Consider the following 25,736-nt stretch of genomic DNA (forward strand, 5'->3'; position numbering starts at 1 on the left):
AATGCAAGTGTTAATCGCCCTAAATCGAACTTGGTTATGCATTGTTTCGTGGACATCGCTACACAGGCAGCACAGTTGTTCCTCAGCATGGAGCTGGTCAAGGACGCCATAGAGGCCCTGATCGCGGGTGGCGAGTGGAGCAAGGCTAAGAAGGTAGCCCAGGAATTCGACCCAGGGTGAGCATCTAGTTCCATTTTAGTCAAAGCTGAGCGTGCAGTGAATACAGAACACATGCATGGTCACAAAAAACCTAACGCGAAATGTTCGCGGTCTCTAAAATACCGATTAAGTAGTACTGAATACTTGAGCGTTAATGTTTGCTCTTTTTTTTCTAAATGGGGGAGGGGGGTGGGCGTACTGGGGAGGAGCTAGCAACACTTGATAGCTAACGCGTAGTTCGTAGCTCAAGCGGCGTCAGAGAACACGACGCACAAGAAAAGGAGACGGGGACGACCACAAGGTGTCCTGTGATCGACACTATAATGAACCAACTAGGCCAATAATACGTTTTGTAGCTAGCGTAGCCGTCAAAGCTAACTTAGCTACTTCAAAATTGGAACCTTATTGTGCAAGAAATTTCGACGCAATCTATATGAATGCGCTTTTTTATGAACAAGAAGCACAAATTTGGCGCCCTGGAGTGTGTTTTCAAGCCGGAGATGGTTGCACTCACAAACAGCCGACATGCCATCGCGATAGCACAAACTCAACGACCTCGGGACTCGCACGTACACACAAACACATACACGCGGGACTTAGAGCGCGGCTTCATGAGAACAATAAATTATGTCGATTGTAAGCACTTACGCTTGAAAGGATGCAACACATCCTAAAGGCACCGGCATACGCGACACAAGAGACACACACTCTTTCATCTAGTAATAAGAAAAAGAGCCGTCACTTTCTTTTTTTTTTTCGCATTAATTAGGGACCAAACGGAGCCGATCGAAGGCTCGAAGCGTAGTCGGATGAGCCCCCTTTGCAAGCCACTTAGGCTCCCGAGAATACATGTTAAGCACCGCATGCCGCTACCAGCTTTACTCGAGGAAACCTTTGTACCCCTTGTATTTGCCGATGTATCAACGAATAATTTCGTTAGACGTTAATTGTCAGGTTGTTTATTCTATGAAAAACAGGGCCCGCATTTGGTGAAACAACCTCTGGCCCTGTGTCTTGACGAATAGACGAATATGTTTGCCTCTGAGTGGTTGCTTATAATGAAAGCGCCAATGATGAAATGTATGTATCCGAGTCTTTTTGACCACAAAAGCCGTGAAAAAAAGAAAAAAAAAGAAGTTAAAAAAGTTTGTAGCAGCTACTTGAAGTAACTGCTACAAAACTCTAAAGTAAGCCAACTCCTTGTCACGTTGAGCAAGGTGTTCCTAATGAATCGGCATCTCGTGTAATGTTTTGCAGCTCACTATATGCGTTCCAATTACGTAAAGCACTGATCGTGAACACTATACTTAAATATCTTGGACTCAAAGGGCAATACACAGCGACGTAAAAAAAAGAAGTAAAAATAGTAACCTGCCATGCTACTACGAGTATGAATGTTCAGCACCGCATGAACATTGTCGTTTGTGAACAATCTTACTCAGGGCTGACATTTGTTTTGGTGCGCTGCTTGATGGTCCTGTCACGCTTTCTACGGTGGTTTAATGAGAACTCTAAATGTATTGTTATTGTGCCAGTACTTCTTGCGCCAGGTTTAGGCATTGCAAACCAGACAAGCGTAGCGCGTTGATCACAGGGTGACGATAATGTCTGCGAAGTATTTAACAGGTGTACGCCGCGAAAACAGCTCAGAATTCAGACGACACCCCGAGCGCTCTCGAAGGGGCCACTTTCCTCGCCTACTGAGACGACATTACGGGCGTCGTGGTTCCGCGTGCAGCGCATAAATAGACAGCAGCAATGCGAACTGAGGGATTGCCGCAAAACGACAGAGCTGCAGCCTCAAATCCGCCTACCGAAATACGCCGCGCGGCAAGAAGAAAAGGAGAAAAATGGAGGGCAACATTGGGACGTAAATGTCACGTGGGTATTTGGCTCCGATATAGAAGGCAGAGGATGAATGTCTCTTGCCGACGCTAATCGTGGCAATAGGAAAGAGCCTCTGCTGCGGGAAGGGTATAGTTTGCCTCCTCGCACTATATGATATCGCATCATTTCATTTACTTCTATCTCAGCTACTACTAAGCCCCCCCCCCCAATTTTTTTTCAATTTAATTCTTGTGGTAGGAACCTTCTTGGACAGTGCTTCACAACTTTTAGTATATAACCAAAAGTACTGACACATTAAAGAAATCGAAGAGGTTTATTATTTTTTTAAAGCGTATACTGCCAGCCTCTGTTGAGAGGCCTTAGGGCAGGAGCGGTTTTAAGAAATGTACAGAGAATAACATAATATTAATACATCGAATACAAGGTGCGATGGTTGACATAAATAAATAGGACTACGGAATAAAACAAGCCATAAAAGGCATGTCGTTTGCAAAGAAGATAGCATGTAGTGCTCTCCGTAAACTGCTCGTTGCGCTCAGTTCGCCAAAAATGAAAAAAAAAAATTAAACTATGCAGAAAAAAGCGGGAAAACAGAGATATGTCGTATACGACATGAATTAACAGATTTTGTACGATATTATATCGTTTATTTCCCACAGTGAAATGAGTGTGTGTAAAAAGACGAAACATTGGCGGAAGCACGAAAACACATATGCGTGGGTTCACGCGGAAATGCAGGGAATCCCGCGGAAAGACAGGAGATCGTGAAAAAGTACAGGTCACAACACCCGCCGCGATGGCTTAGCGGCTATGGTGTTGCGCTGCCGAGCACGAGATCGCGGGATCGAATCCCGGCCGCATCTCGATGCGGGCGAAATGCAAAAATGGTCGCACGTTGAGGGCACATTAAAGATCCCCTGGTGGTCAAAATTAATCCGGAGTCCTCCACCTCGGCACATCTCATAATCAAATAGTGATTTTTGGCACATGAAACTCCATAATTAAATTGAAGTAAGATCACGCTGCACAGAAGACTATGATTGAAGGTCAGCTGTCGACCTTCGCATTGGCTGCATGCTTCTGAAGCGGTGGGCACGGGCCGATCGAGTGAAGGCCTGCATAGGCACACAGGGAATGCTCCAGCGTGGTCTCCGTGGTTGGAGTTGTGGAAACGAGCGGGCCACAGGATGATCTTGTGCATCGGAAGTCCAAGTGATCCGGAGCGCAAGGGTATATGCGGTGCCCATGTGGATACTCTTCACCACCGCCTCCTCACGGCGTAGTATGCCGCCGGGAAGGTCCGACTCACGTTGAAGAATGGCTGCACACGTGGAGCGCAGGATGGATTTTTTCTGAAGTACACTGTCCTTCAGATACAGCTGTAGAAATGGCAGCCGGTGCACTGCACCCCATAGGTGACAGGCGTCGCCGGCGCCTATTAAACTGGGTGGTCTATAATATCCGAGCAGGGCAGAGACACTTGTCAATGAGGCGGCGTACGTCCGAAGCGAAGTCTACAGGGTAGGCCGCGCTCGTTGCAGCAGCCGAACCGCTTGTGTACAAAACATAACGTAGCGCGACGCCACAACCACAAAGAAATAAACATAGACACACAGGTCATGAGCGCTAAGCGTGCGTCTGTGACGACGCCTGTAATGTGTGCCACTGTTTCTTTGTGACTGTGCCGTTGCATATGCATTATGTCCTTTATAGCAAGCATCAACTATAGCGCAACAGCATACCTTCCGTTTGCGTAGGGCCCGTGTAGAAGAGCAGGCCCTTCCCAAGTATTCCTGCTCTCTTCACGTCATCTCACGAAGCTACAAGTTTAGCCGCCACAGGCTGAAACAATACCTCCGTCAGGTATAGGCGTCGGGCGCCCAAATCTTTAACTGGCGTGCGCGAGCGGCGACTTTTCCGTGCGTCAGCGCCGTATGACGGGGCGAGGCTGGAAACAGCCTGAGGCTAAGCGCATGCGGACAAAGCGCGCTCAGCTGGGCCTACCGTCTGCTAGGCTGTTTCCAGCCTCACTCCGTCATACGGCGCTGACGCACGGAAAAGCCGCCGCTCGCGTACGCCAGTTACAGATTAGGGCGCCTTTACGTAGGCGTTCACCGGGAAGTGCGGGCCATACACTCTAAGAACAGTTTACACCCTTTGGCTTGCCCCTTCTGCCACACAAAGATAATCGTCATCTGCCTTGATGCGTTTCCTTTCTTTATCGCTGCGAGCCCAGCACTTTCCAGTAACGAATGGCACGCGCGTTATCAGCATAGAACAGTTTACACCCTTTGGAGTGCCCCTTCTGATAACGCGCGTGCCGTTCGTCACTGGAAAGTTCCGGGCTTGCAGCGATAAAGAAAGGAAACGCATCAAGGCAGATGACGATTATTCTTGTGTGGCAGAAGGGGCAAGCCAAAGGGTGTAAACTATTCTTAGAGTGTATACGCAGACTCATTTGCAGCAAGCCGCCATTTATGCATCTGTCCATGTATATTCCTCATGGAGCACTTGAGGCATCCGCAAGAGCAAGGCCATATGGTTTCTTCTTGAATTTGGAATGACGTAGGTCAGTTGTTTGTGCCCTAAGCCACTATAATGGGGTCGGATAAGACCAGGGCTTAGTCTCCCTTCAGTAGAGGGGGCCCCTCATAAGGTGGCGACCAGCATAACGCGCGCGCTCTCATGCACACTTATATATATATATATATATATATATATATATATATATATATATATATATATATATATATATATAAAGAATGAAGGGGAGGGACGCCCCTCCCCCCTAACTTGAGCACTGGATAAGACAGAAGGCAGTAGAGGAGATACGGATACGGATACGAAGAACTTTATTAGAGAGTTTTAGATTAGGGGGACGCAAACGGCTTGCGTACGCAAGAACTAGAGGCGACGGTACTGCGCGTGCGCTGACCTAGACGTAGGGGTCCGCGCATGCGCAGTACCGTCGCCCCTAGTTCTGGCGTACGCAAGCCGTTTGCGTCCCCTAATCTAAACTCTATTAAAAGCATCCTGAAAAGCGCCACCCCTCAGGGCGACACCGCAGGTCGCTCCCACGTGGGGAGTTAGGCCTAACCTAACCGCCGCATCGCAGGCTATCTGGACAGCCCAAAGCTGACGATGGCATTCCGAGCTCTTGATGGCCGAGTTCCGCTTCTGTTCAGTGATGTCTTTATACTCTCGTAACGAGGGACACCGCCAGAGCATGTGATCTAAATTGCATGTCCTCCCGCAGCTAGGACACTGAGTTAACGTCCGGGAATAAACAGTGCACGGAGGCCAGACTAGGATAAGAGCTAGTCTGAAGTTTCCTAAGGGTTATAGCCTGAGGTCTTGTGAGCTTTTTATGTGGTGGAGGAAAGATTACTGTCTCCAGATAGAAATGCTTAGTGAATTCATTAAAGGTGAGTAGAGCGTCCCGGAACTCTTGGATATTTGACTGTGACAAGGTTCCTCCTCTTTGACTGTGACAAGAGTTAGTACGCGCGCCTGGGAGTGGGAAATGTCATTGAGATTGGTGAGCGAGTCCAGGTTTAGGCCCAAGTGTGCCGGGAACCAAGTGATCGTATGTAGAGTGATTACCCTATTCCTAAGGATACTATGGACCTCTTCCGCGATGGCGCGCGAGGCGAGCGCCGGGCAAGCGCTGCTGCAGCTGACTTCGTGTGAATTTTCAGACGGCGTGCACTACAACATTGGTACACCGTTTTATCGCGATAGCGTTCAGCCGAGCCTACGGTCTAAGTGTAGGAATGGGAGTCATACAAGGAAGGCATGTCACAACGTGCATGGCCTCTCGAGTAACTCTTTCTAGTATGACCCAGTCTTCTCTCTATTTTTCTTTCTTTTCTTTAGGCGGTATATCGGATTAGAGCAAGCGCCCCCGGTCCGCCTGGCAATGCAGCGGATGAGGTGCATATTGTCCTCCCCCCTCCGCCCCCCCCCCCCCTTTACGACGCCCAGAGCAAACCACTGGAGCTGCAGAGAAGTGTGCTTTGTAGCTTGGGCTTCCTACAATGTGTTTTGCCCAAGGCCTTGCTCTGGCAGTTTTGTTTGTGTTCGTTTGTTTGTTTTTGTTCGTTTTATTTATTTATTCATTTGTGCAGGTTGGAGGAACACGTTGACAAGGAGTACAAAAACTATCTGCGCAGCCGCGGCCAGACTGATCAATTAGCCAATGTCGACATCATTGCCGCTCTGGACCTGTACGCCGAAAAGAAGCAATGGAAGAAGTGCCTAGAAGTGGCCGAGCAGCAGGGACAGCAGGTATGGCGCTGTTCCGCAAAGCACGGACGCGCTACACGTCTCATAAGCAGGAGTTGCACGGAGCGTGAATCCTAGGAGTCTCGTATGTTAAAATGTGATTCAGTGCTGCTGTCTGTAGTGCTGTTATGGTGGAGGTTTTGGCGAGTGCTTCGCTTAAAAGCGCCGGGAATCTGTAGCGCTTGAGGGATGTCTCCAGAGACGAACAATCAAGCCTCGCTGCGCGCCGCTTCCACCTCATTGGCTTGCAGCGCTTTTGTTATTGTATCATTTTTGTCTGTTTGTTCTTTCCTAAGTGAGATATCGTTGCTAGTGTCGTGACGCATTTGGATTCCGTAAGGACTCTGGTACTACTCTGCATGGTTTATTTCAGGAACGGAGTATAATTAGGTTTACAGAGAAAATGAAACACAAATCGCACGGCGAGCTTTGCTTCGTGCACTCGTGCATGTTGCTTAACCCAAGCCATGTTACACGCGATACAAGGTATATATTTATGTTTACCATACCGAAACGGATATAAGCATTCTCCCGAAATGCGCGAGACGATGTTGAAGAGTGTCTGCAATTCTCTGTATACGTGGCGTGCGCGCGTTAACGCGGCTTCCTGCAGGTGCTACACAAGTACGTGGCACTGTGTGCCAGCCAGCGAATCCGCGACGGGTCGCCACTGGACGCGCTGCGCCTGTACGCCGACTATGGAGCGCCGGCCCTAGCTCAGAACTTCAACATCTACCGACACATCACAGCCAGCGTGTTCGCCCTGCCAGGCCTGTACGGTGCGCACGCGTACCGGACTTGGTCCGAACTCAGGGACGTCCTGCACGACCTTGTAAGCTGAACACGCTCGCCGTGCACTGCGTGACTACCACCAAACTTCGCGTCTGAGTTCGTGCTTGCACTCGCAAAAACGCTTGGCGAACGTTTCCCGTTTGGCGCCTCCCGAAATGGTTCTAAGCGCGCAGCACTTCCAGAGAGCACTCATGCTCTCATCAGCGCGCACAGTGCGAGGTAGATAGATCGGCTCTCTGTGTGCTATAGCTAGGCAGATAGCGGGCTAGTAACAGTAGCAACGCAGGACCACGCAAAGATGAAAGCGTAGATGTATAGCAGGACAATCCATGGCGCTTTCGCTGACGTTGTAGTGCAACCGGCACACTGTGACCTCTCGTTTGCCGACATGTTGTTCCCTGTTGACTCTGCGGCCACTGCGTCGCGAAGGTATGGTGGCTAGAGCCACAATAGCGAAGCATCAGTTGTATACGCTTCTCTCCATCTGCTTCTTCCGCGACGGCTCACTTCTGTTGTCTCCATCTACGTTGCACCTGAAGGCGACACGGAAGCGCAAAGCTGTTCAGACCTGCGTTTCGCGATATATATGCTTAAATTACTGCGCACCAAGAGCGACGCTTCCATTCCCAGTATTCTGAATTAGTTCCCCCATCGATGCCTAGAGTTTCGTAATACGTGCTAAAGGTGTCTACCAACGCTCACGCAAAATGCGTCATGCCGTTTAACACCAGGCGGCAATAACTTGGCTCCCGTTTCCAACATCCTCTCTTGAGCATTTCTTGTAGGATTTGTTGATTTATGGGCTGCCTCTACAGCACAATTATTTTCGTGGTCTTGCATCACGGAAGTGGCAAGAGTCCCACGAAACTAAATAGTTCAAGGCCAGTTTCACAAAATTAGCCTCGAGTACTCGTATACATGACGCCTTTCGATTTGCATTGTCAGTTGCCTCTCATATACATGTATCAGCGAAAATTGATTTGTCTAAGCAACGTACAAGTCATCTCGCCAATGAAATCAGAGCGGAGATTTTTAAAGTGCTTTTACTTTTCTCCCACAGAACAATTTATTATTCTAAAGTAATTGCCAAAGCTATGTGCATTATTCAGCTAGGAAAACTCGAATTCAGGAAGTAGCCCCCCCCCCCTCCCCGTAGGAGTATGCAAGCAATAGACCTCAAGCGCCTAACGTGCGCGCCGCAGGGTGATTAAATGAAAAGGCGTTCTTATATCGCTTGATCAATTAGGTGACCGGCAAAGGCAGTGCTGTCTGGTTCATGTTTAAAACTATTGTTGCGAGTATACACGACTCATGCTTAACAAAAAGAAAGAAAAAAGAAGTGCGAGGTCATTTTACTTATTGGTTGTGTCACTTTTTCGAATTCTCCCGAACCTTCTGAGGTCTCTCTTTTTATTGTATCTTTTTTTCACCGACGCTGTGTGGTGCCACGTTCACGCAGGTGAAAAACCTAGAGACCAGCCACCAAGATGTCAGCGACTTCGAAAAGTTACTGCTTATCAGTAACTACTACGCCACCCGCTCTGCATGTCAGGGGCAGGAGACCCTGGCTGAGCACGCCATGAAGATCTCCGTGTCTCTGTTGCGGTACACAGAACACATTCCTGCGGATAAAGCTTTCTACGAGGCGGGACTCGCCTGCAAGGCACGTGAAAGCGAGTTGCTTAAACATCACTATAAATTTTACCGCGCTATTAAGATGTGGACGACAGGTGTTTTAGAGCGCAGCTCCTAGACGCCCGTTCCTGCGTTTCGCGTCGGCGTCGTCCCTCGGCGTAACCTAGCGAACGAGCACAGCGAAGGATGAAAGAGCGAACGCAGAGCGGAGCAGGGGATGAAAGACGGCGATAGCGAATAGAGTGCGAGGAAGAAAGCGGAGGAGGAGGGTATGGCTAAAATGCGAGAAAAAAAGCGTAGTGCCGTGCAAAATGGGCTCTGCGGCGACGAGCGTTACGAGATGGCGCCAGAGTAGCGCGCCGTCGTCTGTTAACCAATGGCATGCGGCGAGTGCGTCCATCGCACGAGACAGATTGTCCGCGTCAGCCAATATATCGGGAAATGAAAACACGTGTAGAGCTGCGCCCAAATAAAGCATTAGGGAGTATCGTAATCGTTGGTGAATTTTTTGTCTCCCTTGCTGCCATCTTAGAGGGACACTAAATTGAAATATTAAATCGGTCTATTGAATTGAATTGAAAAACGTTTATTGTAAAAGGAAAGCGTTGGGGAAGCAGGTGGGTGGGGCCTCTAGTCCAGGGCTCCATTGGCCTGCCCGCCGCGCTTGACCGAGGTATTCCACTTCACTGGGTCTCTTTTTCCTCGCTGGCGAGCCAGGTCTCCCAATGCTCCGCTCTGGATTTTTGCGCCGGAATGTGAGGCGTATTAATGTTGGCTGGCCTGAGCCCGTATTCCCACGTAATGTGGGCGAGAGTTGGCTGGTCTCCACACCAAGGACAAGTGCCCATGTGTGCGGTAGGGTGGACGGCATGTTTTAACCGTAGGTTAAGATGGTTCTTTATTCTATGGGTGCGGGTATGTATTTGTCTGCAGGCGGCACCACTCATACACTTCCCTTACGCCTAGCTAAGGGTAAGGCGGTCTAGACTGAAGCTTTAAGCTTCTGTAATAACAAATTTATCACTCGTAGCGAGAACAGAGCTTTCGCAAGCGAAGTGGTGTCACCTGTTGTGGAATATGGTACCTCTCTCGCGTGACGTGTGGTGTAACGTCAGAGCTCGGGCGGCTAGCGCTGCCCGCTAGCCGGGAGACGGAGCCGCGGCCAACGTTAAAAGATAAAAGCATCTATAAACGCTAGCCTAGACGGGAGGCGGGCGGTTCGAGGAACACCGCCGACGCTAGTTGAGAGAGGAGTAGCTGATTCGCAGGTAGAAGTGGTAACGCCTCGTATGCCGCTACATCGGCTCTCTCAACGAGTACCCGCATAGCAGGCGACAGAGAAAGCCGAAGCGAGTGTCCGAACGTCGCAATGTACTGCTCCACGCGACCGCATACTGTGTTGTGACGTCACGACGCAGTATCTTCCTGGGAAAGTAAACCGAAAATGGTTGTAGAGAAGCTATTACAATAAATAATTTACGGCACTGTGAGGCATGTCAATACTTTCTCTATGGTTCAGAGGTCCAGGACCTTCAGTTAACGCAGAAAAGTGAATGGTCGAAAGTAACACGTCAGTACCCATTTAAGACCAATTCAGAATCATGCATGTAGGTATCAATCAGGACACTATCGTGCACACGGCGTACTTTTAATGTCAAAACGTATAGCACTGTGGCGACAATGGCAATGCTTTGAGGATGGTGCAGCCGCTATCGTATCAAATGTGTAGTTCCGCGGAAGCATGCAAGGTGACAAATTGGTAAGGTGGATGCCAACTTTTCCTTGCTCTATCAAACACGCCAGAATCATCATTCATTGTTCTGTGTAATAATTTAGGTACAATCGTCCTTATTAATGAAAGGAGAATTCACTATCCTCCCTAGAGTAGCTGCGAAGCTACAATGGAAATTTAGACGGGCTTCTCAGAAAGAGAGCTTCGCAGTTGAAGAAAAATTCGTTCAAGCCCGGTGATCGAAACCGAGGCCAACGCCTATCCTGGGCGGTCGCCCTGCCATCTGAACTCACCAGGAGGCTAGAAGAAGGAAGCGCGGGGCAAGATTAATTGACGACTCTAAGCGCCAAAGTACTGAATATAGCAAATCAGTTCCGTGGAAATCCTCAAGCTGTAAGAAGTTTTAATGAAAGGGGTAAATTAGCAAGAGGTACCAAAAGTAGCAAGGAAAGCTACATGAGGGTTTGGGTCTCGTAAAACGCGCTTTTTTTTTTTTGTCAATTGTCCCGTGGGTGGTCATTAGTAAATGAAAACATGACGCTTCGAGAAACAGCCTCTCTGTGACGTTAATTACGCTTTACGTTTTTCAGACGTTGAACAAAGAAGGAATGGCTTTCGTTTTCTGGAATCACTACTTGGATATATGCGAGGTACGTTGGCCAAAAATTGAGAACTGAAAGCGTGCACACGTGCACAACCGAGTGTCAGAAAGTACCGCTCGTGTACCATTCATGTTCTCTGAACGCGATGGTGTGTCACGCGCGCCACATGTACCAAGGAACATTATAGACCACTTCATTCGAACGATAGGCGGAGATATAATCATTGTTTTCTGCTTACAGCACAACCAGAACTATAATGAAAAACTAAACTATCAGTATATTATTAAGAATTTGTGTGGTATGTTGAAAAAGAGCGATAATCAACACGTCTGTCCTTAATACTCGTGCCCTACAAACACACCGATCACACCTTGTTAATGCTTTCATTGGTGAAGTGTCGAGTGACCTGCGTGTTTAATCCTGATAGACTGGTAGCTTTTCCGCGTCCTGTTGCTTTGTTTTCACTCAAATTTTACAACAAGATTGCAATTTTTGGAACGTGTCGTTCAATAAAGCAATTGGCCTTGTGCCTTGCCTGGTTCGCCCGGACATCTAGGCTTTACAGTGCAGGCAGGTAGCAAGACCAGCCCAAATCTGCGGCAGCTCGCTTCTGCCATGATGAGGTGCGCTTACGGCACTGATTTCCCATACTTTTGGGCCGACGAGGCAAGCGAAGATAAAAGTACTGTATGAACGAAGGGGACCAAAATATGTGACCTTGTTGCAAAGTTATATTCATGCTCAAGGGAGTGTGCAAACAAAAAAAGAAAGAAAAGAAAACGTCACATTGTTGCTTATTATAGTGCAACCATGTTAGCAACAAGTTTCAGCGCTGAGGTTCGCAATCAGAGTTAATTTCGTGTGGACTTGTGGTGAAAACATGCGCGAAAAATATCCAAGCGTTCCTTTGCGATCTACAGCTTTTACAGCGAAGCTCTTAGCCTCCAATTAGTCGGTATGTGTCGGTCTGTGCTCCCCCCCTTCCCTCCCCCCCCAAAAAAAAAACACCTCAAACGGCTGTTGGAAAAGTCGTTTGAGTTTCCGCGTAACAGCATTATGTTTTCTCGTACAATCGTGTTACATTCCTAAGATATCATATCTGCAGCTTGTCTGTAAGTCGTGCTTTACACATTTTTTTCCACAATTTAGTTTTAAACATTAATTTAGTTCAATAAGGCACTTGCGCTTGGCGGAAGGCCTACAATAATGAAGATGTATGCTGCACTTGTACACATGTGCGTGGGCGCATGACCTACGTCGCTTGTGGGGGTGGTTCATGTGTGACGTCTCCTAACGTCAGTTGGGGTGGCGGTACTTGCCTCACCTCGGTTGTGCTTGTCTAACGTCGCCAACAGCTTCGCTGTAAATCCACTTTCACAGGGTGAAATGGAGGCGTATTTTTTTACTGTCAGTTTTAATCACCAGTATGGATGCGGAATTAATCTTAACTTCGTTTACCACCATAAATAACAGTCGTCCGACATGGAATTACAAGGAAAATAATTATTGAACTTTCCACCCATGTTCACTAGAATCAATTCAAGTTCGTCACAAGTGTAGACGCACGGGAAAAATTAAAAAGAAAAGAAGCTGTTGATAATCATGTATTTACAACCCCAGGCCATCGAGGAAGGGTCGCTGGACACGCTAGATCATTCCGACTTCCAGAACACCGACATCCCGTTCGAGATTCCCCTTCCCGAGAAGATGTTCCTCGATGTAAGTGTTGTGCTCGTTACAGACATCGAACCACACGCTATAGTTATTTCAGCCTGCTATGTTATACTAGTAAAGGAGTGTAGTGTCTTTTTTTTTTTGTAGAAGCCTTATGAACATAATTATTACTTAGCTAGAAGAAAACGTGGATTCATGTGAGCTTGTGCTTTATCCTTAGACTTTATTTTTCTTCTTTCTTGGTCGGTGTATGATACGTCATGTCTAAGGTTCACTTTACTTTTGCTGTTGAGCAGTCTGAATAACTGTAGCAGGAACAAATATTGCATTTAGTTGCGATATAGAGCAGCACTTGCTCGGGATAGCACACCACTTTTCCGTAGAAGTGAGGCCACGCGCGCCGTTCCGCTCGAGACAAACATGCCAGCTTTCTACGGCAGTCACACTGACTCAAGGAAAAAGTTACCGCCTCAGCTTTCGGAAATTGTTTTAAGCTTACATAGCTACCTAAATGCACTGAAGACCAGCGTCATCCTCTCAACCTCCAGTTGTTTTGGTACGCCCTTTATTGCTGGTCTATCCGTTGAATCTTGTACCAAATCGCCCGATTTTCCACTCCTTCGTTGACTTGACTGCGGCTGAAAACTAAAGAAAATATGCCATGCCACTCGAGTGGTCTGCGCCTAGGCAGCCCAGTTTTGTACAGTTGTACATATGCACATCAGGGGGCCATGTAACTCCGGACCTTCAAAATTTGGGACTCGTTAACGCGCAACAGACAGAAAAAGAAGTTGCTTGAACTTTGTTACTTTACTACTGGAAAGTCTTAGTGCTAGCCCCACAATAGGTCACATATAGCATATGAGGTAGACGAGATTCAAACGCGATGACGCAGCGGTTCCAGCCGTCGACGTGCCCGAAGTGCGCGTATTTATTGAGACGTCCCGCAGGAGGCCCAGCACGAGGAGGTCAAGGAATGGGTTCTAGCCATAAGCATGAACCAGGGCGTAGAGCAGGCGCTGCCCGTTGATGAACAAGGCTTCTACGAGGCCTCGCTCGAGGGCCCCAAGGGCAACCTGCGCGCCCTGCCTTGCCTGATCACCGGTACGTGCTCAATCTTCTCTTTCGTACACGTGCACGCGTATACAGAGCTCTCGAGATACGTAATGAACATGACACAATTTCCATGATTACAGAGATAACACATTTACTTGATAAGGGGCAAAGAGGTCAGCCTGAGATAGACACCTGCTGCTCTTAGGAAAAGGGCGAGAAAGAGCACAGAAAAAGGGAGAGTAGAGAAAGACGGTGATTACACAGAAGTGGGTACAGATTACAGGCAACGCTTTCATTCACTGCATATATGTATATATAGATAATCTGCGCAGCCGAGCATGTCGTTGGGCGCCACCGGGCACAGCGTCCCGTGCATGCGGCAGGCGGATCAAACGCAGGACCAGAAACTGCGAGGACTGAGAGCGCCGCGATGCATGCGCCGTCGCAGGTATATGCGCCTACAAGTATACGTCTACTGATCAAGCGTGCGTATATATAACCTGAGTACACTATATGTAATAAAACTGTTTGAGGCAACTCGTTACGGTCCCCGTTCACTGCAAGAAGCATACGTTGAAGCATGCCGTGCGAAAAATACCGAGGGAGAGAGAAATTTAATTGTATATTGTGATTGTGTGTTGCATCTGGAACGGTGCGTAGACAAGATACAGAGACAACGGATTCCAAACGTGAACGAAGGAACACCATAGGTGGGGTCCTTGAGCCCGCATACTCTCAGAAACTGCCTCGGAGGAAAGAGCTATAGTCGAAACCAAGGAACGTCGAACGTTCGGATTTTTCGGATGACCGTTTTTTTCCGTCTCATATACAGCCTTGCTGTAAACGTAGGTCAGTTTTGGCCAACATATCCAATATATCCTGAAGTTTATTTCGTGCAATAATGAAGAGTGCGCAATAAAACACGGACTCGTTAATTCAGTAAAACGAAGCCATACCATCGCTTCGCATTGTCTTTGTGTTCATCTTCTCTGTGTCCTTTCCGTGCTTGCGCTACACAAGTATTCCAAGATGACAAACGAACCAGCCCGCATTGCGACACTATAATCGCTTCCAAGTTTCACGCGCAGTGAATGTTCAATTGCAAGTGAGCGTGCATATCAGTAGGCAATGTTGCCAGTGGAAAAACGTTTGCTTCTCTCTCGCTCTTTCTCAGAATTGCTTATTTTTATAGATTCCTTTTCTGAGGCGCTATCTTTGGTACAGATACACCACGAAAGAGGCGCGCACGGTGAAGCCTAACCTGCGTATTGCAGGTGTTTGTAAGGACGTTGGTATATATGAAGGGATATATAAAGGGTGCTTTTTCTGTAGAACAACAGAAGCGTTATGATGAAAAGTACGTATACCCTCATTGGTTGCTTCGCAAAGCAGGCAGTGTATGCGTAGCGAGCGAAGGCCCCAAATGTGAAACAGAGCACGTACACTTGAAAACATTAAAGCCGATAATTACAAAGAAATGCATTTAGTGAAAAGCTAACTCCATTTATGATGACACACCACAGCACGTGACAGGTGTATTTTGAAAAGTATCATTTTAATTTTGTAAAGGTCTCGCCATTTTTTACTAGAACATGCTTCACTATAGCTAGCTCATCGCTTGTTGCTGACCATTTCAGGATACCCTGTGCTCCAAAACAAGCTTCAGTTTCAAAAACCAAGTATAGTCTGCAACAAGGACGACTGGAACAAATTCCTGTTGGCTACAAAAGTGAGTGACAAGCTTCGAGGCCCGAGAATGGCCAACCCTATTCCATTTTGTGTGTCTTCCTTATTCACATTCATTCTACAAAGCTCCATATGATATAAAGCCATATATGATGGCTTCCATATGACGTCACAATCGAAGCAGCTTTTCGCTGCGCTAGTGGCTCCTTAGCATGTCACCTTGTTGACAGTGCAAAACCGCATCAGTAACACCCAGAACAGTTTGATTCAAATGCAAGCAACATTGGCTGTGGTGGGTATAGGCAACATAGGCTGTGGTGGGTACAGAGTTTCCTGCAATAATTGCTCGACAGAACTCGGGCGCTGCGATCGTTGAGCCATCATGAGAATAACTGGTTGTACATGGATTTCTCTGATCTTCGTGCTTGTGGATTCAGGCATTCTTGTGACTTCTTTTATTATATTACGCTTCATCTGCCTTCATTGTCCGAAATTTTAGAGCAATCCAAATTTTAGAGTTAAGCGCGCCCGTTCCTGCGAAAGCGAAAGATGAAAGAGTGAACGCGGATCAGGATATGAAAGACGCGAGCTTCGAACGGCAAAGGCCAATCCAATTGTATGCGCGACGCGAATTGTGTAGTACTTTCAGGAAGCCACGCGGCACCAGCGATTACATTGGAACCTTCGACAAGTCATGTATAAAAAAAAACCGACGCGCTTGTCTTGAAGATCAGATTTTCGACGATGGGCGACTCTGCTACGTGTCTCTCTCAAATTATTTGCCTCAATATATTGCGAAATGAAAGCACGTACAGAGCTGCGCTCAAATTTCGCATTAGGGAGTATCGTGATCGTCCATGAATTTTTTTTCTAAGTGCAGAAAACTCTGCGAATACGCACAATCATTACTAATTGCAGCGGTTCAGCCTGTCAAGGTGGCCAAATCGAAGCGCGCCAAGCGTCTCAACGCGTTGGCTCGCCCGCGAGAAATTCATAAGAGCGTTCTATGCCGCTTGTCGCTGCACGCGTCCGTGACGTAATAGTTTCAGTATCGGGCTTCTGTGCTCGAGGTCCTGTGTTTGAATCCTAACGTCGGAAAATATTAATGATGTTTATTCGGTTATTTATTATACAATATTTTGTTGAAAATGACGAGTTTACGATGTCACGATGCCGCTTGAACCCTGAAGGACGAAGTTCAGGCACATCCATGTACTATACCCATCATTCCCATGATGGTTGAACCTCACCGCTTGCAGCCCCCGTAGGCACTATCGCTAGAGTATGTATGCAGTCCATGTATGCAGCCTAAGCAGCTTCGCTGGTAATCCGTTTACATATGAATGTTGCGCGGCCCCACGAATTTTTCGTGGCAGGCCTGCTTCGCCGCCGCCATGGTATCCCGAGCTGGACGGCGCATGCGCCGCCCACGCTAACGATGATGGTCCTCTTTGAAACGGGATTAAAGGGGCGGATGCATACGTGGTATGTGCCACCCTGTGTTGGAAGTCGCGTGATCAGTTGTGGGTGAGAGAGCGGACATACGATCACCGTAACCAGGGCGAGAAGGTCTGAAAACTGAGCCTGTTGATACATTACGAGAATACTGGCTGGCCTTGATGCACACTGTCCTTCCGCGTCCTTAGCATGAAGGGAAGAAACAAAATATAGGAGGGAGCATGACATCAAGCGTCCAGCCCTCGCAAGGCAACCTTCGTTGACGCAGCTTTGTCCTCTCTTTCACTTGGGGAATCTTGGGAAATGCGGACATCGCTCGTTGATTCCGGGGAACAGCACGCCGCGTACTTGGCACTGTTCGTCTGGTAGCCTTGAGTGCCGCTGGCCGTTGAAGTTGGTGCCATTTTCTCACGCCCGTGCCGCTCACTTTCTGCTCGTCGTATCTGATGTATTTAGTTCTCGATACCTGGAAACACTGTCGTCGATTTAACGTCAACACTAGCTCCGGAGGAAGATTGGCCACGCGGCACAACGGTATACAACTGTCAAGCGGCCGTGCGAGCATCGCAGCAGACAAAACGAACGCAGCAAAGCTGCCCAGGGTGATTAGAAAACACGAATTGTTGTATCACGCACTTGGGTGCTTTTCACACGATTCCCGATTGTCCATAAAACTATGATCCTTACTTGGTTTAATATTCTAATACCTTGCTATCACTCTAAGCCTTTTCATTCTTTTCTCACTCTTTTTATCACTCTTTTCTCTTGGATAAGCCAGAAAACTTATCCCAAGAGAAAGTATATCTGGAACGAAAGGAATTCAGCCAGATCATGCACGACCTCTGTGGTTCGAACAATCATCCTGGCATCGGACTTGTAACGCGCCTCCATATTTCTAGCTACGCTGACTGTTGTAACAATAAACGGGATTCATTTATGTTTGTGCATCAGTAATCACATGTTGTCTGCTACCAAAAGCTGGCACTTCCAAAGTAGCGAATGCAAGATAATCTCGAACTCGTTCTGAACTGGCTCCCGTACAAAATCAAATCAAACAACGCGCTTCACTGTCAAAGCGAGATCAGAAATGCTGCGCTATCTGAGTTATTGCAGAAAGTGTAGCCAACTAGAAGATGACGTCATAAATGCAGTGTTTTCAAACATAACGTGGTGAAGCACACTTTAAAAACTCAAGTATATCTCATTGTTAACCGATTAAATTCTTGTGCACATTCAGAAAAATATCATCCTTGCTGTATTTCCAAAAAAATACAACAGCTAATTCCTCAGCCACGTCACCAGTGGCAGCCAAAAGCATCACTGCCTCCTGCAAACCAGATTTTCTCCCATCTGTCTTGCTCCCACTTTCGCATTTCTTTGCGTCCGCGTGGGATTGGGGAAGTATAGCGACAGAGAAAGGAAGGACAATGGCGCCGACGTACTTGACTCAGCAAAAATAAGCCATCTTGAATTGTGACAGCCTGTCATCATTGTCTCTGTGTCCCACCTCTGTCTCAATATATAGTAACGTTACTATATATATATGACAAAAACTATTAAGCTTGAACTAATCGAACCAGACTGGTCCCGACCGACACCTTCACTGAGAGTGCTTCTTCGTCGTCGTCGGCCTCAGCTTCTGCAAAAGTAGCGAACCCGCTACACAGCGAACTGTTATGTTCGTGGCAATATAATATTAAAGTGGTCCTTTGACGCAGGCCACACATGCAGGCCAGCCATGGTTGCCCTGAGCATCAATTACGGCCAAATTGTACGTAACGAAATACATGTAAATTAATTACTTGTAATCAGTTACATTTCTGGGTAATGTTGTAATTTAATAACTTTGTTTACTCGTTAGTGCTCACCTTAATCCAATTACTTTTTTTCAGTAACTAATTACATGCGACCAGTTACCTTACTTTCGAGAAAAGCTGCACTAAGTGACACAGCTTTGAGAACCTGGATTTGGCGAAAACTATAGTAGAACGGCCGAGATCGTACCATGCAACAGCGTCGCAAATGCGTATGCTCAGACAGGCAAAGCCGGAGGTTCAGTGCTTGTTTCCTCATCTTAATCTTCCACCATATGTTCGCCGATGGTTTGAACAAGTACTGGAATGTCTTGATAAGCGAAGGCGCCGTTTAGGACGTTATAGCTATCAAATCACATACGGTTGATTTTTTCAGCTTTTCATTGGTCCAGTAGGGAGCGTTTTCTCCAAGTCCTGGTAACAATGAAGCGCTGCGCGTCATAGCGTATCCAGGTGCTGAGAAACCACAATCTTGTTTGCGAGATGCGTGTAGACCCTTTTATCCACACTGTGGCAGCAGTGTATTCACGACCCCAGGAAACGTCTAGCCATGCATTTTCGACAGTCAAGATATCCAAAGATAAAGAAGTATTTTGTGCCATGTTATACTAAAGGCACATGTTCTTGATGTGTTCATATATAGGGAACGTTTTCTATGCGTCGAGCTCATGTATGCAGGTCTTGTGTTCTACTTAGCAATGAAATTCACTTTTCAAACATTAGCTATACATCAAAACTGGTGCCAGCTGTAGAGTTCTCTATATCTATAGGATATTGTAACTTGCGGTGGTCCAGAGATCTTAACCGGAAATATTTCGGGAACTCTGTTTGTAAACGTAAAAAGGGTCCATACGTTACCGTACCGCCCTATCCCCTAGCGCGCATATCAAGCGAACTGGCTAAGCCTCTTCGAGCAAATTTTCAATGTCGCTGCTGATGTATACACAACAAAAAAAGAGGGACGATGACCGACGAAATTTTTCAAAAGCAATGGTTAGTGCAGATAAGCAATGTATGGAGGGCTGCAGAGGACGCACTGAAAGTGCCAAGCTAGCTCGTTCTGTTTACTGTATCTATGCAACGATGGCAAAAGTTCGGAAGAAAGTAACGTAGAAGTAGAAGTAATCGATCACTATTGTGTAATTCCTCAATTATTTTCGTGTATACAGTACCGGCCGGTGAATGCAATCAATTACATTTTTGAATGAAGTAAATGTAATTGTAATCGGTTACTATTGTTTTCTGCAACGTGCACAAGTCTGATCGCCGCCTACGTACTGCAGTTATGCTGCTGCACAAACAACGTAACTATGCATTTATGTAAGCAACTGCTAGCGAACCAAATAAATGTGGCAATGTATTTTATGGTATCTGAACAGAACTGCGGTTCAGTTCACAAAAAATTAATGATGCGAGTAAGATTCTAAAGCTTATTATACTATTGCTCTTCTTCTTCTTCTAGGCTTGTTACAGTTATTTCTATATGCTATAACCCATTGGAACCATCTCCCAGAAGATATCGTGTCATGCACTGACCGTAAAACGTTCCGCGAAATGTTAAATAACCACAGTGCTTAATTACCGATCCCGCCGACCCTTACTCTAACACGATGTTCCCCCCTTTTTTTTTCACAATTGTTCCTGGCTTGTATTTGTTTATTGTTGTTTCTTTACTGTTCTGTACATTTGTTCTAACATTGTTACAAGGATTAAAGCCCTCCCTTATGTAATGCCTCCGGGCCTTTAACGCGAAAATAAATGAAATGAAATTTAAGACTTTAGGGGCTAAAAATTGGGCCCTGCGTTCGAGTAAATTATAAGAGTGGTAACAGGGTGTTTCGTATGTGCACCCTTCCAGAATTTAATCTTGGTTATTGCGATAGCAATTGTACCGACTGCCGAGGCGCAAAGGTCGTGGGTTCGATTGCCTTAGTTTACTCCATATTAATTAACTGTGCCCTAATTAACTTCGTCTGAACACCAAAAGTCATGGGTTCGGCTCCGACCGAAGGTCGTGCGATCTAGTACCTGAATTAACTCTATCTTAATTCGCCTTTTTATTTGTTGGCATGATGAGCGGCATCGGAGCCAGCTGTGAAAGAAGACGACGACGAACGCGCGAGCAGTGGCACGAGCACGTGTCTGCGCGAGGCGAGCTCACATGACTTTCTGTACCGCACGCCGCAATTTCCAGACCATCGGGAGTATGAGTCACGTAAGGCTTTCGCCTTAAAAAAGAGAATAGGAGGAAAGTGCATTTTGTCAGCAGGTCAGCATGCAAGAAATACACACAAATTTACACGCTGTTTGTGAGTTCCCATGAATTCGCCATCCTGCTACCACAGAAGAGGGGTGGTAATGACAGAGTTCCATCGTCACACTTAGCTTGTGGGGTTCTCACACCCGTACTCTTGGGCAAAGGAACGACAACACAGTAGGGCAAACAATCACAAGGGCATTTATTGCACCTTTCATAGATCAATGCCTGCTAGCCGAGTTGCTATCCACAAAACATGCCGATGGGCGCGCGACAAATCTAGGAAGTCCGACTCACCGCGACCGGATAGCGAGCGAATATGTTCGCCCCCATGCTGGATGCCAACACCTCATCGCTCGCGTGTACGGTCACGCGAACGGTGGCGTGTTCGAAGGCGGCCACGCGAGACGGTCTTGCAGAAGCATGGATCGGCGCCCGAGCGGGACGTCCGCGGCGCTCGACGAACTGCCGCCCAAGAGAAAGCGTGTTCTCCCCTGCGCCCCCAAGTAACCCTGCCGTGAGGCGGCGTTAGCAGCGCAACACTCGCGCCATCTCTCGCACTGCGCTTCAACCACACGGACCGCCGCGGGCGCCAGGCCACGCGGCGAAGCCGCACTTCAGGAGATGGGAGCTATGCGGGAAAACAAGATATCAGGGGACGCGTGAGAGTCGCGCATCCCCACAAGCTTAATGTTAGTTGCAGGAATAAAAGCTTCAAAATGTGTTTACATGCAACTATAATGCTTGTTCCTACTGAGCGATATCCAGATAACTGAAGTTGTGTCCATAATTTCATATATAGTAGCGGGCAAAAATTTGGCTGCACGCAAAAAAAAAGGTCCTCTTTCAGTACCTACCTATGCCTAACTTGATAAAGGCGCTCTAAGATGTCTGGGTATTTTGAACTTCCTGCTTATATTCTGTTTCCGATGGCAGTGCCAACTTTCTACCTGCTGTTATCACAGTCTTATTATTGGTGCATCGATCGTATCTGTCGAGGCAGGTACCAGTGGTTGTAAGGAACTACAAGCCCCATGGCATGCAAGGATGCCTTGGCTGGGAGCATTGAGGCATCTTGCTGCAAAAACAAAAAGAAAGTGTTACCATGGCACATAGCCTCCGCACATTATCAGATGTCTCCGCAAGTGCCCACAGAGGCTAAGCGCATGACGAAGATAAGTGCAGATAGTTCCGTGAGGAAACGTGGCAAAGGAAGTGCACATGTATAGGGCATGCAAAATAACTTTATTGCTTTGTGGTGGTATTCTTATATTCTGCTCATATTGTACAATACTGTTTATGGCCCTTTTAGGAACATGCAGCTTACCTGTCTGCATCCGTCCACTGCCTAAAAAAGTACACTTAAGTTTGCAGGGATTGCAATGAGTCGTATGCCAATCCTTGTTCCAATCTCCCACTTGCAGCTATCACGCAGCGCAGAATGTCAAGATGTCCTGAAGTTCATCACGGAATGGGCTGGAGGCGCACCAAACCTCAGCTATTCTTTCCAGTAGATAGATAACAGAAATGCTTTGCAGATGCTTCACCAGGGACGTCAAATGAAACAACCTTTGACAATTTGATCATACACTTCCGCTGAAAGCGAATGAGATACTGAATATTGTCTTGAATGATGAGTCAGTATTACTTGAAAAAATAAAAGCATGAAATCCTGATGTGAAGAAATAAAATGCAACCCGAAGCAACTGTCTCTTTTATTTCAACAGATTTCTGAACATGATTACCAACAAGAAGCAACAAACCAATTAATCGAAGATCTCCATTTCAGTCTGCTTCTTGAGTGTGACCTAACACAAGTTCCTCCCTACTTCAAGTGCTACAGGGTGGCATGTTTTGTCATGACAGGCTGAATATGTCACAAATGTATCGGCACTCTGACAGATTTTGTACGTTTTACCCCCTTTTGCAGAGACGCGTGCATAAATACATGAAAAAAAAAACAGTTAAGCTAGTTTTCATCATGTACCAATGGCAATAGCTAAATTTGTAATTCACCCTGGATCTTTTAGGAATTTGCATTATGCCGACCTCTTAGACCCCCCCCCCCCCCTCGCCCCCGTCTCCAGTTCACGCGCGACTTGGTTTACTCGCCCTGGGCAATCGCCGAAAACACGCGCCACTCCAGCCTCGTTTCGGATAGTGTGTACTTTCCGCGCTGACGTCGGCGCGACGCGGAGCCCGTGGCTGCGGCTCGCATTGCGCCATACACCGCGCGTGCAAACTATAGAGTGCTTGCAAGTGTCCGCCAAACCGAATTTTTCCGGTTTGACCGGAGAAGTGAATACGGTCTTGAAAAGCGGTTATCCGGATTTATGAGAACCAACATGCAAAATATCCGATTCGAGATATTTCAGCATTATTACGCGGCACCACTAGTGCTTCCTTCGAATGTTTGGCTGTTTCGCGTGTATTACGATATTATATGCAAACTGCGCTAATTCACAGCCTGTAAAATACGTTGCTTATTACACGGCTTAAAATGTGGCCATTACTTCTTCATTTATGTTTCAGTTTATGCCTTATACGTCCCTTTGTAGCGTGAAAGGGCTACTATTGTTGTTCTGCAAGGGCGCCTGCGTCTTTAGGCGTTCGATAAGTATGTGGAGCAAAAAATATCTCAACTTTCCCACGACGCTCGTAGGGCATAGTCAGAATAGCATATCGAAAATAAAAAAAAGCTTGAAGGATCGTTCTGATGTTTCCGGTTAACCATTGAGCCTCAACGTTGTCTCGAAATTCAGTGGTGACCTCGTCTATACGGCAACGTCGTGCAGACGCCTTTGAGAATCATCGCGGTAGCAGTGACGCGCGTTAAAGGGTCACTATTCACTAATTCATACAAAAGTTAACAAGCCTGCGACTACACTGTATAGCCATATTTCTCATCCACGGCGCTAATACACTACTATCAAAGCCAGACACACCTCAGTCTGTACCCTTCATTCGCCTTACCGATTTATTTTTTAACAGGTGGCGGCAATTTTAATTCCATAACAATAAAGACCAAAGTAAGGGGAGAGTGAAAACCTAAACACAGCAATTTAGCCAGACGTTCATTATTCCACGAGCAAGAGAGCTATGAAAATTTACGAAACCAGGTCACATTTACGACACGGGCTGCATTTAAGGTGATTACGTAAACAAAGTCTGTACTTACCCATACTTCATTTGATGCGGAAAATATGTGCTTACGGCTGTGTTTATCTTTCTTACAAGGTATACCGGCTAACGTCAGCCAACCTATTAAGCAAACTGGCACAATATAAGATTATTAGACCAATCTGTCGTTAGGCCACGAGTACTGCCACCAGGATAATTGTTGTGTGTTATTTATCCAGCTTATTAGAGAAGATTATTAAACAAGTTCTCGTTTCTTTATTTTATAGATTCAAAGCGTGGATTCCGATAAAAAAAAAAGCTGTTATTACGTCCTAAAACAGCACATTTTTCATCTTTTTCATCGCAATATGGCGTGCGTAAATATATTTTTTTCCGCGCTTTGCTCATTGCGCGCGAAATGCGAAAAGTCGCGCGTGATTGCGTGCCTGGACCACAGTGCTCCGAGAACTGACTTGACGAAAGTTCTTTCACTCGACAACCGTCGAGAAGTGGCAAGCTGCCGGTGCTAGCTTCCGCTGATCACGAGCCACCTGTTCTGAGTCACAATCGCAGCCTCTCGCCGTGACCAGGCGTTTGCCCACTCGGGCAACGATTAGCCGCTTCAAGTCACTTTTGGAGCCGCTGGTGTGGCGGCGCGTGGGCCCGCAATCACGCGGCACTTTTCGGATTGCGCTCGCTACGAATAAAGTGCGGGAAAAAATTAATTACGAACCGTATATATAGCACGATTAAAACGACTGAATGGGTTCCTTTGGTACGCAACAAAAATTCTCCTATAAGAAGATATGCGCCCGGAATTCAAAGATTAAACTTGTTTAATCAGCCTTCCCTAATTAGCTGGTAGTTACCACACGAAAATGCCTTGGCGGCAGACGAGGGCTGATGACTGAGCGGTGTAGGTCTCATAAATGTATGTTCTAGCAGCTTTGTTTAGGAGCTTGGCTAAAGTTAGCTGGTATCCACTGTACAAGCGAATATTTGTTCCTGACGGTTGACTCAACAAAGTACAATGTCCGACACAGCACGAAAAATTCATCATTGTTTTTTTTTCTATTTTACAAATAAAAAACGTTACCATCGAAAGTATTAACGCTGTGAAACGTTCTCATTTGTGGTAGCAAATTATCTTTAAAAGTAATGTTTCTTTATAATATCTTGTTTCAGTAAAATCCGAAGAACTGTGAATGCTGCGTTCGCACGAGATATATTGCGTAGTGCACACAAATGCCGGCTAAAGGAAAAATGTAAGTCGCCTGGGCTTGTTAAACAGCTCCTTTCCTTCAATATGCAAATAAATATACAAGAAAAAGCACTCGTAAAGTGCAAGATATCATAAGAAATATCGATTTATTAACTCCGCATCCGTATATTTAATGTCGAAGCACGTCCTATATTTTTGTAAAAAAGCGAGAGAGAGCTTATATTTTCTGATAGAAGCAACTTGTTTTAGCAGTTACTGTATATTCTGCGGTTGAAAGTTTTGCACTCCGCGCTTGTGGATAAGGCTTTGATGCACAAGTTATTATTATTATTATTATTATTATTATTATTATTATTATTATTATTATTATTATTATTATTATTATTATTCCCAAGTT

General features: G+C 46.5%; 1 protein-coding gene across 1 annotated transcript in view; it reads left to right on the forward strand.

Moving 5' to 3' along the window:
• The window catches only part of Oseg2 (intraflagellar transport protein Oseg2), an 85,799-nt gene extending 63,109 nt beyond the window's left edge, over nt 1–22,690 (forward strand). Inside the window, exons 35-43 of the mRNA XM_075691871.1 lie at nt 67–176; nt 6,135–6,294; nt 6,905–7,123; nt 8,543–8,746; nt 11,041–11,100; nt 12,673–12,771; nt 13,677–13,830; nt 15,420–15,511; nt 22,422–22,690. Coding sequence (XP_075547986.1) covers nt 67–176; nt 6,135–6,294; nt 6,905–7,123; nt 8,543–8,746; nt 11,041–11,100; nt 12,673–12,771; nt 13,677–13,830; nt 15,420–15,511; nt 22,422–22,511 — 1,188 coding nt within the window. The 3' untranslated portion in view covers nt 22,512–22,690. The remainder of the gene's footprint in view (nt 1–66; nt 177–6,134; nt 6,295–6,904; nt 7,124–8,542; nt 8,747–11,040; nt 11,101–12,672; nt 12,772–13,676; nt 13,831–15,419; nt 15,512–22,421) is intronic.
• Nucleotides 22,691–25,736: the final 3,046 nt, after the last annotated feature.

Source organism: Dermacentor variabilis, chromosome 1 (genome assembly GCF_050947875.1).
Source record: "Dermacentor variabilis isolate Ectoservices chromosome 1, ASM5094787v1, whole genome shotgun sequence".
NCBI lineage: Eukaryota > Metazoa > Arthropoda > Arachnida > Ixodida > Ixodidae > Dermacentor > Dermacentor variabilis.